The sequence below is a fragment of the Geospiza fortis genome, unplaced genomic scaffold (genome assembly GCF_000277835.1).
Source record: "Geospiza fortis unplaced genomic scaffold, GeoFor_1.0 scaffold1047, whole genome shotgun sequence".
Lineage (NCBI taxonomy): Eukaryota > Metazoa > Chordata > Aves > Passeriformes > Thraupidae > Geospiza > Geospiza fortis.
The window spans coordinates 368,266-381,615 of record NW_005054589.1 but is presented as its reverse complement, the minus strand read 5'-3'; the positions used below and the strand labels follow the sequence as shown (position 1 = coordinate 381,615).

Genomic DNA, 13,350 nt, shown 5'->3' with positions numbered 1-13,350 from the left:
GAGACATAGAAACTCTCAGACAGATGCAGCCCATTTATTTTTTCTTATTTTTCTTTCTAGTTTCTTCTTTCCAATCTCTCCAAAACCTTTTCACCCCCTTTTTGGGAGTACAAGATGTGATCACAGAATATTCATTATTTTCTAATGTCCTGGGGGAAAAAAAATGGCTGAGAGATTGAACATTAAGAGACAGCATTTTAGCATTAAGAGACAGCTTTCTGGAGGTACAAAAGAAGGTCAAAGTAGTTCACATGAGGCCGCCATCCTCAGGGCTGTCTCATAGATTTCAGCAGCACTGTAAAACATCTCTGAAGGTTTTGAGAGGCATTACACTCTCAAACAGGCTGCAGGAATGTCCTGCATCTGTTCCTCCTGCTGCCAAGGAATGCTTAACAGGGCACACAGCCACTGCTGGTGCTCGTGGAGGAAAAGAAGCAGCATCATCTCAAAAATATCACAGGCTGCTGCACACCTCCAACCATTATTTACCCAAATCAGCATTTTAAGTACCCCTGGATCTCCAATTCCTCTAAAATTCCTAGTTGCTTAATCCAGTCTGTTTCTTCTGATACTAAACTTGAAAAGCAGTTGGTTTTATGCAGTTCACAATCAGCTGCAGGTGCTTATCAAGGACATTTCTTACACGAGGCTACAGTAAACTGGGCAGTTGTGCTGTCTTGTCAACATCTTAAGGGAGCTTGAAGAACCCTGACTGTGCCCTGTGTTTGTTTACTAAATTCCCTGAAGAGCAGCTATCCCACCTCACTCTTTCAGAGTATAGCTAGGGAAAGTGTGCATTTGAGAAGTAGAGAAAAGCCTCTTCTCCTTGCATATCCTTCAGTGAACCAGGTTTGGCTTTACTTCAGGCCAGGTCACCACCTGATGCACTTCCCACCTGTGACAAGGTGACCCTTTGCTCTCTCCCCAGCACATCTGCTTCTCTGAGATTTTCTGAGTGGCAGGAGGAGAATGAGCCATGTCTTGGGCAGCAAAATCAGACACTTAAGCTGGAGAATGGCAGGACATATGACAGAGACAAAGCACTACCACACACTTAGGAGACATTTCTGTTTGGCAGTTCCTGCCTCCCCCTTTCAAGGTAACAAAATTGATCTTCCTGTTCCCTTGAGATAAAATAGATACAGAGACTCACAGAAAGATTTACACTGGAAGGCACCTCTGGAGGTTTCTAGTCCAAGCCTCTGCCCACAGCCTGCAAACTCCAGAGGCAGGTAAACCAGATTAGGCTGCTCAAGACCTTACCCAGGCAACTCCTAAACAACTACAGGAGTAGAAATTACCCAGCTTCTCTGAGCACTTGTTTCAGTGCTCTACCAACTAGTGTTTCAACATAACAAATATGACTGAAGGTCCTAAGTATTTTATTTATTTGCACAAATTCATCAAGTGACAAAAACCATGTGCCATAGCTCCCTTTGGAAATCCTAGTAGATTTTTTTTTTCTTCACAGAACCCCTATCTTTTTAAATCATCCTGTTCTAAAGATGGCTCACCTGCTGCCTCTTAAACAGATTGATCCTGTCTGAACAGCTGAAAGTATTCTTCCATTCATCACTGTATTGGATGCTACACAAATTTAATGCAATTATTAACCACATGATTACCAACACGTTCTAAGTAAATTACACAGACTCTTTGCAGGGAATAATGGCCATGCTCTGACCCCGTTAAAACAGACAGGACAGTGAAACATCAGGCTGAAGAATTTCATCTACAGGGTAACTGCCACATACCGAATGCAGTCTTTCCTAGCAAACAGCTCATTTTTTCTTTTACAATGTCTTTCAGACAGAAATGCCAAATACTAGCAGATTTTAGACAAATGCATCTTCACATCACCTCAGCTAGAGTTTCATTGCTGTTAAATGGTCATGAGAGATGGGTTTATGTCAAATACAACTCAAACCCATGTCAAGTATGAGATTCAAATTAGAATCTTCCATCTGTCAGATGGAACAGCATGACAGGAAAATAGTATGAATGCTGAAAGTCCTCATATGGTATCTGAGTTCACTGCTTCTGCCTGGCTGTAAAATGGTGCATTTGGGATATGGGAAAAAAAGGAGTTAGTCCACAGACATAAAAAAGAAACTGCTGTCCTGGCAAACCAGGTAGTCTCAATATATTTAAAGAATGCATCACACATGTGCTTTGCTTCTCCAGGATTCTGGAAGTATCTAAAATGGTAGGAAACTGTGGAACAGAGAAAGAATCCAGAAATCAGAGGATGACCTTACAGCAAAATTGGGTTAGGCAAGAAATATCCACCCACTAGAAGATGTAAAACTAAAAATATAACACAGGACGACTCTGACTGTTCCTTCTTCTGTTGCTCCCTCTCTAACATGAGGAACACAGGGTTTCTGAGCACCAGAAAAAATGCAGACAATTTTAAAAGTTCTCAATTACCACCTAAGGGTTGAACCAGAAAAGGTACTATCATGCCTACTTGGCTAAATGCTGAGGGAGACCACCAAAATGGTGTAAAAGCAGCGGAAGGTATAAATACCACTCAGGATAGACGGGAGGAACATACATCCCCCCCCCCAAAAAAAAACCCCAAAAACCCAGCCAAACATAAACAAACAAAAACAAACAAAACAAAATAACCCCAAAAATAAACCACAACCAAACCATCCAAGGAGAAAGCACAACATGGCAAAGTTTGTTTTCAGAGACGAAGCATTTATCTATGCAAATCATCTTTTGTCTTTCCAAAAATTGGGGAAATTTCATTGTTTGAGTAACAGAGGAAAAACAGCACAGAATCTCAGGGGAAAAAAAATACATCACAATCTCAAGACTTTTCTGGGAGCTATTTTCTGAGGGGTCAGCACCTGTATGAAACTGCCCTCCTCCCACAGTCCAAAGCCCAAGCTCTCTCCCATGCTGTTCAGACTGAACAATGCATTGAATACTCCAGTCTTGAAATCCCTTTCCCCAGCTCTGCCAGTGCATCCTGTTTATGATCTGCTGCTCCCAGCCACTGAGGCAGCCTTAGCCTGTACCTCCTTTCCCTCTCACTTCTGCCTTGTAGCCATTCTGCTATTCCTAAAATTATCTTCCTTAGGTGATTCTTTTTTCTGATGCATCACCAAGAAGAAGCCATATCTGACCTCAAAGGTGAAACCTCCCAAAATGCAGCACATACGCAAATTCAAATGTCAGTGAAATATCTCAGTCCACTGCTTAGACATAGAGCCAATGAGGCACATGTAAGGGACAGGGGACAGCAACAAAACAATAGTTGTTCCTGAAGAAAAGGTGGCAAAGGGAAAACCTAACAGCAGTGCCACTACCTAAAGGGAGAGAGGGGTTGGAGGGAGACATCAGAGCGAGATATTTCAGAGGGGCACAGAAATGGACAAAAGGGAAAAAGCACAGCTTGCAAGAAAGGAAAGCCCCTGCAAAGGAGCACATGTCCCCATCCAGCCCCACTTGAAGATAGTTCAGCACAGGAGCAGGTGCCCAGCAGGGCTGGGGAATCTTCAGATGTTCAGAACGTGCCTGGAAAAGGCTCTGGACAATGTGACCTACCTTTGGAGTCAGCCCTGCTGTGGGTAGGGGCTTGGGCTGGAGAGCTCCAGAGGCCCTCCCACCTACCTCTCTCTGTGAGCCTCTTATTCTGTATTACTGCATTGCCTGATTTCTTACTGCACATCCCTCCCACTACCCCCATCTGTGTATTGCTGAACGAGCTCCCTGCCAGGAACACCCTTTCTATGGCCACAAATAGCACAGCTTTTAAATACTTCACCAGCTGTAACTGCTTTCTCATGCAGAAATAAAACAATACAAAATCCTACAGTGTAGGATAATGTATATTTTTAACAAGGTATATTACATCATCTGTTATATATCTTCTATCTCTTATATTAATTGTCAAAAATTATTATTATTATTATTATTATCATCATCATCATTATCATCCTACTACTATTATGTTATTATCTATTAACCACTATATGGTTTTTGACTATCAATTATCTGAAGGTCCAAGGCCAAGGATGAAGATTTCACTATTTTGGGGCCTGTGTAAACCAAACCAAACCACATGTCCAACAGAAGGCAACAGGTAGCAAAAAAAGAGCTCAACAGAATCAAAATCTCTGTCAAATGTTTTTTCATATGACAGTGGGGAAAGAAATCTTAATGCTTACTCTGTGTGGAAATGTACGAAAACATGTGCAAGGAGTTGTTTTTCATGCTAATTACATGATAATAAGTGTGCATGTTTGTACAAAGTACTTGTGCATATTTATAATTTATTCGCATGTGCATGAATGACCAGCAAAATATACACATCCACAGCAAACCTGGCTTAGCCAGAATATGCTTGCATGCAAAGTTCCATGATAAATGTACATGCACACATGTACATGACTGCTTATATAAAATATTTCTAGGACATATTTTTCAGGAAACTATAAATACAGCTGTCCGGGTTTTAGATTACAAATCGTCTTCATGAATGCATGCTTGCTTGGGGATGTTCCTGCCTGAAGATATGCATGGGAATGGGTTTGATGGTCTTCTTGTTTGTATGTGAGATCATCTATCTACATGCACTGACCATCAGCCTCTGGAAATGAGCACAGAGACACTCTGGTGTCAGGGAGCAAGAGCACAGAGCTGGTGGTGTTGCCTCACTTTGTCATCTGTGCCTACTGGACAGTGGTTTTAGGTGTGTGGGACTGGCATATCTGCTGGATCAGTGTGAGCTGGGATGTTTCTGTGCATGGATGTGCTTTACTGAAGCAAGGGTTTGCATCTGGCAGCTCCCCACACTCCAGCTCACTCCTGGTTCCTGGCAAACACACAGAGGTGCATTTCCTTCACCCACCTCAGCTCTCCAGCCCCATTTGCACCCCATGGGGCAGGCATGACCCCAGTGGTGCTCAGCCTGAGGTGGGCATACACACCTCTCCACCCCATCCCATTCCCCCTGCTCACCCTCTTAGTGTGGCTGCTGCAGCCAAAGCTCTGTCTTGTGTTGGTGTAAATAAAGCCTAAACTGCTCCAGTCAGACCTCCATCCATCTGGGCTGGTAAGCCAGTGGGGTGGTTTGGGAAGACTTTAGTGGAGGAGACATGCAAACTCTCAGATGTTGTAGGCAGTTTCAGAAGAGAAATTCCTGAATATGGCCATGGAGCTGATTCTCTGAACTTTGGCAATATGTGACACATAACTATCCTCACTAGGATGCTTATCTACTGGAAGAGATCTTGGTGGCAAATGTGCCTGTTTTCCTATCATTAAATCACATAAGTCTTTAGGAGACAATTAATGCAATCTCCTTCATTCCCCAGTCATTCTCCATCCATGTAAGAGGATTTGTATTCATTTAAGGAGAAACATCCACTTTATGAATTTCACATTCTCATGCTCTCTTCCTCATAATTTGACTGGATCCTTCATTGCACCAAAGCTGTCTTAGATCAGCTTAATCAGAACAGAGTGGTAGGAAATAAGACACCAGGACTCCTCTGTAAACCCTCCCCTTTGCAAGAGGCTGTCCCAAAAGAAGAGGTAAGGGACATACAGAGCATAATGAACAAAAAGCCATAACCAGACATGTATGTCCCACACATTTTTCTGAACCAGTGCTTGTTACAAACCAGAGGAAGAGTCAGGTCAAGCTTAGAAAATCCTTCACTTACAGTTCCACTAAGAGTTATCAAAAATACCAATATACATGTATGGATCTATGACCATGAAGGGCTTCATGGTCTGAGAAAAGTCACAAGAGAGCTTTACTTCATCTACACAGCTGTACATATACCCATATATCACTGCACTCTGGTTTTACTCACTCCTGTGCTTTACTCAGTATCACTACACAGCTTGAAGGCAGCTGCAGCTTCTCTTTGCTGTTACAAACACATTAATGCTTTGGTTAATTTTCCCCATCCCAGCTTGCCCATTCCAAGTCTCATTGCATCCATGGCAGGTGACAATAACCTCTGACTTGAATTACAGGTGGGATCCTTGGTGCAAGTACGGCCATGAGCGTCAAAGCCCGACCTGGAGTCACCAAGCCAAGGGGAGAGCTGGTGGCACTGGGGATGGACAGGGACGTGTGTTCTGAGAGCCCCAGAGCCTGTGTGACCCCAGGGAGACCTGTGCTGCCACAAACCATCCCGCTGTCCAGCCCTACCTGTGGGTAGCTGAGGGAGTTCTCCGGGGAGCTCAGGTCGCCCCCTGTGGGCCCGGCCTCGTGTCCTGCCTCCAGGGGAATCCCGTACCGGGTGCATTTCTCAAAGCAGACATAGTCATACTGCGGTGTGCCCCCCCACAAAGCTGGCTTCCCGCTGGGATCCTCTGTCTTGTTCTCTGAGCTCTCCATTCCTCCACTCCTCCTCACGCTCCTCTGTGACTGAGTTGCTGCTCTGGGCCTTACCTAGAAGCACCTCATGTTCTGGCAGAGACCATGGCCTCTGCATTCTCTGCTGATCCTTCCTTTCTCTCTCTCCTCAGACCACTCCACCTTGTCCTGTTCCTGCACTCTCTTTCTCTCTGCCCCTCCTTCTCCTTGTGCCTCTCTCACTTTCTTCCCTTCCTGCCCAAAGGGTTCAACTATATTTATAGCAACCTTCCTCAGCCACATGATTCCCCAGTGCCGTGTCTGATCTCAGCAAAAGGCAATAACTCTGATGGGATTGAATATCGGGTGTGAGCAAGAGGGGAACTCCTGAAGGAGAGGGAGGGGGCAGGGGGAAGGAGGTGGTGTGACAGAGCTACAAGCACACTGACAGAAAGCAGAGAGGAGGAAGCAGAAATTATTATCCAGGATATCTCTTCTTTCACAGCTCCCCATCCCACACACTCTGTTTGCAATGAGAACAAAGGTCAGTGGGCTTCCTCATTTTCTCCCCAGACACCAGGTGCCCTAAAGACTGAGCAACAACCATAAAGAAGCCAGCAGCTATGGTGAGATGGAATGAGATGGGTGTTCACTGACTGTCCCAAGACAATTTTTCTGAGTGCACAGTTCACAGCAGCAAGCCCTAATGGAGAAGTCAGACATCCCTGTAAACTGCTGAACATTACAGTCTAATCTCAGCCTTCCCAGGTGTTCTTATGGGGAATACTTTGCACTTCAAAGCACGTCACCAAACTGCTCTGTGGGTACTCAATTATAGGTGTATGCAGAAATTTAATTCTTCTTCATGCTCACTTTTCCACAGACTAGAGCATTCAACAGCTTCTCCTCTCCGCTCTGCCACTTGTTTCTCAGCCAGGGAGAGAAGAAACAAGCTCAGCCAACACCAGTGAGCTACCAGCCAGCTACAGGAATGAGAAGCATGTTAAAGCAACTTGGCCTAGAGACACCTCCCAGTACTGTCAGAGTGCTGCCTGGAACCATATTTCTTCTGAGGGCTATTAATTAGGGAGGAGCAGAGAGTTCAAGGTCCCAGAAACTGTATACAAGAAAAAAAGACCTCATATGCCAAGTTACTCATGCTGAGAAAAAGATTTGCAGGCAGGATGGGGTAGAGAGAAGGGCAAAACACCCCTTTTTGGGCACAGAACAGTGGTCTCATTATTTCATTTTGCAGACTCTTGTAGAACATTTCTTCTTTTGCCTTTTTTGGTCCCCGAGAGTAAGGTAGAAAGAAAGTCTCCATGAGGAAGACACACTTAATTTCTTGCACAAACCACCTTCTCCATGCTCCTGCTGAGATATAGATATTCATTAGGAGTAATATCCACATGGATAAGGTTAGTGTGTACAACCTACAACTGGTATCAGGCCAGGCAAGCACTGAATGTACTGAATATTTACAAAAGCAATATTAGTGTTGCCCCAAAATTAGCAGGCTCTCCTGTTTCATTCTCACCAGCACTCACTTTACTGCCAACAAGCACTATCTTCTAGAGGAAGACTGTGTCCCATAGGCAGGACAAAACTTGAAATGAATCACCTTAAAGAAGAGTTTCTAAGTGACTGTGTCTAGGAAATCAGAGAAAAACATTTGGTTGCTCTTACAGGTTACAATCAAAAAGGTATTAATTGCTCCCAATCTATTGAGGTGCTTTTGGAAGGCCATTGTTATTATGGCTTATATAAAAATGATGCATAGTGCAATCTATATAGTGTATAAAATAAAAAAAAAAAGTCTAAAATATAAGATACATCATGTATAGGAAGCCTAAAAACTGAACACAGTAGAGCTCAGCAAATATCAAAGCTGTAATACAGCCCCAGATCTTCAGCCCATAGTATATGTACTGGAGGAGAACACTTATCAGAGCCACTGCAGAAAACCAGTGAGAACCTTTAGCTGAAAGTGCACTCTTCTAGCTCTTGTTTCCAAGAGGCACAAGAATGGCATATTAGAAATTGCTGCAGTATAAAAATGAACCCTCTACTGCCAGCTAATCAAAGTCTACTGCCTGTCTAGCATGATACTGTTGTGGAATTTCCATGGGAAACAATGATATAATAATAGCTCAAAATAGGATAATTCTACCCTGAAAGGCTTTTTCCAAGAACTGGAAAAAGTTTTTTTCCCTCTCAGCTTCCAAACTGGCCCTGGCCTCACTCGCCTCATCAATAAAACACAAAGGACCCCAAGGCCAACCAAGTGACTCCAGATGCTATTGAAGAAGAAACCTTTACTATCCTCACTAGGAAGCCATCCTACAAACCCCCTGAGCGCCCACTCATCCTTCCCACAGTGTAACACACCTCAGCCAGTGCATGGCAGTGCTGCACCTATGCAGCTGATCCTGAGCAATCACTGTGTGCATGGTGGCACCTATGCATTAGGGAAGACCTGGCTCATCTGTAGCTAAGATCCTCATACTCAACTAATTCCCACTTCTCATCAAACAGAGTCACTGCCTCTAGTCTCTGTACCCAGATATTGTCTAACAAGGAAACAATGAGAAGTGAAATTCGTCATTTCAGTGCTTGACAAAATATATGCAATCTTTGGAGATACTGGATTTATGTCATAATATTTCCTTTGTCCTGAACACTAATCTTACCATGCTACTGAGCTTATAAATCAACCTCTTTCCCCTTGGAGGTGAAAGTGCTTTGTCAGCTCTCTGGAAATTATTAACAATCCTTGCTATTTCACAAGGTACCAATAATCTCTTTCACAGCCTCCAGCCTCACCAACACTACCTTAGTTAAATTCAAGCAGCTACTCTCAACTTGTATTTGCCTGAGATTTCAATTTCCTTCTATTTCACTCTCAGAAGAACTCGTAGACCCAATTTTGTCTACTTTTTCCAGATGGCACAGCTGACCTAAAGAAAAGTAAAATTCTGGCTTTACTCATCATCTTTTCCATGTTTTCAGATCTGCAGATAAAAATATAAACAAACAATATAGAGAACACCTTGAAAAAAAAAATCTGCCTTTCTGCACTGCTGCTGCCCAGCAACTACTGTCAAATCTCCCCTATCAATCCTCCTGCAATCTCCTGCCACAGCTCTTCGTTATATATTGTCTTTATTGTCTCTCTGTTTTGCTTTTTAATTCCCAGGCCTTGCTCTGCACTTCCACCAGGACTCACAATGGAGTATTTCTGTTGCTTCAAAGGTTACAAGCACACTCAGGAGATTAGCACAGAGCTGGAGGAAGACGTAAAAATAAGAGGAAGGTGTCATAACCATCTTGCACTAGCCACAAACACAGATGACCTGCACATATGGCTTGACTCCTCAGGTGCACCTAAGCCTCTTGAAAAGGCTCACAAAAGTTTCTAGACCTCCCCATGGCACGCAAGAAGAAAGTTACACGACCTGCTCATACACCTTTTTTTTTTTTTTTTGGTCCATTTCATTTTACAGGTCCTAGTGGGACTCCAAAATGTGTTTCAAGAAAACATGTTTGTGATAGATGAAAATACAGCTACAGTCCAAATTAGGGTATTAAGTGACAATAAAGAAAAGAATAGAAGCTGGAAGAACTGTCAACCGAGATGGATCTCTTGTCCAGTCAGGCTTCTATTTTTCTCACTCCTCAGTTTTCTCTCATATCTGCCTTTCTCTGCGTTTATTTATTTCTCCTGAATGCTTTTCAGGATGCAGAAATACAATTCCTAGCCTTCCCATCCTAATGCTTTGATAGTGAAAACTCTGAGAGGCTGGTGGGAAGAGGGGTAAGCATGTCTGAAGACTCACGCTTCTCCCATGGTCTGGTCCCAAGAGATTTATAACCTGGAATAATCCAAGTGCTATTTATCAGCAGTGACAATCTTAATGTTCTCTATGCCCTGCCCACACAATTATCAGACATCATACCAGCTTCTGAGGCTTGTGTTTATGCTAGAGCTTTTTTTTGTTTGTGCTGTAGCAGGTTTGTCCTGAAAGGTCTAGACCGCTTCATGACATCACTGTACACAAGCCTTGCAGCCCACCAGCAGACTGCAGCCTCCTCTGGAAACACCACATCTATTTTTTTTCAACCCGGCATACACAGACATTATAGCAGATGGTGATGCAGAGCCCTCTGCCACCCCAGACTGACAGGAGTGGAATTTGCTGAGGCAGAGTTATTGTTACATAGAATCCTGCATGCAGATTAGAAACAGTCATTTAACAACAAGGAAAAAATAATATTCTGTGCTTGAGAAAGCCCGGCCCTAGAGGTCCACAAATCTGTAAAGAAGATAATAGAAAAGATAGCCTATGGGACAAAAGAAACTATAAAGATGAAGAAGGGAGTTTTAAAGGAGGAAGAGGAGAAAGGTGACAAAAGGATGACTACTTAACACTAACACAGTCTCTAAGAGAAACACAGAGGCAATAAGAGACAAAGCACCGGAGGGCATCAGGGAATGAGAATCTGGACAGGAAGATACAGCAAGCACATTTTGCTTCAAGCAGTACCTTTAGATGGAGCAAAAAAGAGTGAAAAAAGCAGGAAAAAGACTTCAGTAGATGTTAGAAAAGGCAATGGCTTCTAGATGAGAACAAAGCTCTTGACTAGGACATTTTATTAGACAAGATAACCATGGAGGCTTCAAAGAGCTACAGGAGGCAATTAGAGCTTTGGGAGAGAAAGAATGCTGTGAAAAGGGCTGGGATGAGGGAGGGAGACTGGAAGAAAAGGCAGCTTTTATAGTAAAAGAAAGAAATAGATCATGGACCAAGGCTTGAACAGCAGCAAAAGATAGAAATTTAGGCTGTGCAGGGGCACATAGTAAGCCAGGCTGGATATGGAGAGACAATGACAGAGAACTCTCAGAGGACACTTGAAAGAAGGGTTGAGTTCACAGCAAAAACTCAAAAGAAAAAGACCAGAAAGTTTAAGGGCTTTCATCATGGAGAAATAACAAGATAATATGATGATATTCAAGTGGACATGTACTGACTAATACTAGACTGAGTAGAGCAGAGTTGACAGAAACAGGGCAGATTTTGAAAATCATCAGCTTTTGATAACTCAAGAAGAAAGAGGCAGAATGGGGAAAAAAATCTCACAACTGGCATCAGATAAATACATACAGGAACACAAGGACATGAAGGAGCCATTGAAGCAGATGTTGGAATAGAGGAATTTGGAAGGAATTTGAACAGATCAGGATAGGGCAGGATGGCAGTGCAGTATGACATGATATGACAATATGATATGCCATGACTTGGCAAAAACCAAATGACTGTCACCTGACTGTGACAATCTGCACAGAGCACCATGTCCATGTTGATGACACCATCTAAGGTAAATTACTTGTTAACTCGAGGTTGTCTTGTCCTACATCACAATGTGGTCACAGGTTGGAACTGAGAGCAAAAATAACCAGCAGAGAGACTTAAACCCAGCAATAAGAGCAAGATGAAAGAGAAGACAGCAAAATTTGGTTTTATATATGGATCCAAACTCATTCAGGACTTTAAAGTGAATCTGACTGTCCTGGTGAGCTCTCAGGTAAACACCATCAGGCTTCAAAACTCAAAACAGAGCAGCCTTTAGTAGAATAAAAATAAGATTATTTGATTATTTTAAATAGAGAAAACTTCAAGCATGGAAATCAGAAAGGACAGAAATAAATATATAGTCTGTACACAACTCTCCCTCACCCACTATGACCTTGATTGCAATTAAGTTGATGACCTTCTGAGCTGCTAAAATTTTGTGCTTACACTCTATTGCCTAGGAGATTGTTTCCATATCTCCACAGCTTGGATGCCTCCTCCCTTACAGCTGCCCCCTTCTAAAATTGCAGCCCTCAATTCCCTTGGTGATTCTATACCCTACAGCACCCTGTAGCTTCTATTAAATAATTTCTTCTTTTCATCGGCCAAAAGGCTTTCCAAATGAAGAGGTGTATTGCTGGTGGGGTAGAAAAATGAATGTCTTGTCTTAGGATAAACCAAGAACAAATCAAATAGGCACAGTGTGCGTGCAAGTACCAAAAGAAGGAAAAAAGCAATTATGAAAAAGTAATATTAGACTGCTGAGAAGGAGAAACTTTTTCTGACTGGATTGTGCATCCAAAAGCAGCTAAAGTCTGTGAGAACTAGCAAACACTCAAATAACTGATTGAAGTAGATTCAGTGGATTTCTTATTTTCTAGGAGAATAATTTTGCATCACAAACATTCTCTGATGTAGTCAGCTTGAAGATATTTTTAGCAGAAAGGACCAAGGAACATCTAGGAAATACAGACTTTTCTCTAATGATCAAAACTTATTAAGAACACCTCTAAGCTAGTAAATTTGTTATTATTCCCGCACAGAAAATTTGTAGCTTGTGCCTTTCTTCCCCTTCTCCGTGTGGATTGCTTGTTGCACAGGTAAAAAGAATAATTGCCCATTAGATCTGTCAGTCATGCCATGACTCACAGCCTGACCAACACCACGAGGGTGGAAAGAAAGTGCACTGATGAGCTGTGCAGAGCTGGCCAGCCACAGGCTCCTGGGTTTGAACTGGATTTGGCTAATTTCAACTGGAGAATGATGACTCTTATGTAAAATGTGGCCAACTTTGGAGATGTGTGGCCACATTTGAAAGGCTTAGGAGGAGGAACTGGCTTGTGAAGGGAAGATTTTTGGGAAAGTTTCAAGGACATGTTTGTGGTGTGTATGAGCTGAGGTTGGTCAAGAAGAAGGAACCATGAGTATGGACAGAGTACCTGCAGGAGGCCATGGCTAGGATCAGAGATATGCAAGAAAAATAGTTTCTTTTTCCTGATAGATGTTCCACTTCCAAATGCCTGAAAAGTAATTTAGCTGAAGCCATATGATCTGTGGATCTCTATGAGACTGATCACATTGCCTAGTTTAGTGCACTTGAGGAGCAGACTTGTTGAAAAGGATAGTCCTAATTTTTTAATATACTGGAACTAGTGATCAAGAAGCTTGATGCAA

The 13,350-nt window shown here is 42.8% G+C and overlaps 1 protein-coding gene across 1 annotated transcript in view; it reads right to left on the bottom strand.

Moving 5' to 3' along the window:
* CLCN1 (chloride voltage-gated channel 1) overlaps positions 1-6,367 on the bottom strand; it is a 35,498-nt gene extending 29,131 nt beyond the window's left edge. The window contains exon 1 of the mRNA XM_031064426.1: positions 6,179-6,367. Within this exon, the coding sequence (XP_030920286.1) occupies positions 6,179-6,367 (189 nt within the window). The remainder of the gene's footprint in view (positions 1-6,178) is intronic.
* Positions 6,368-13,350: the final 6,983 nt, after the last annotated feature.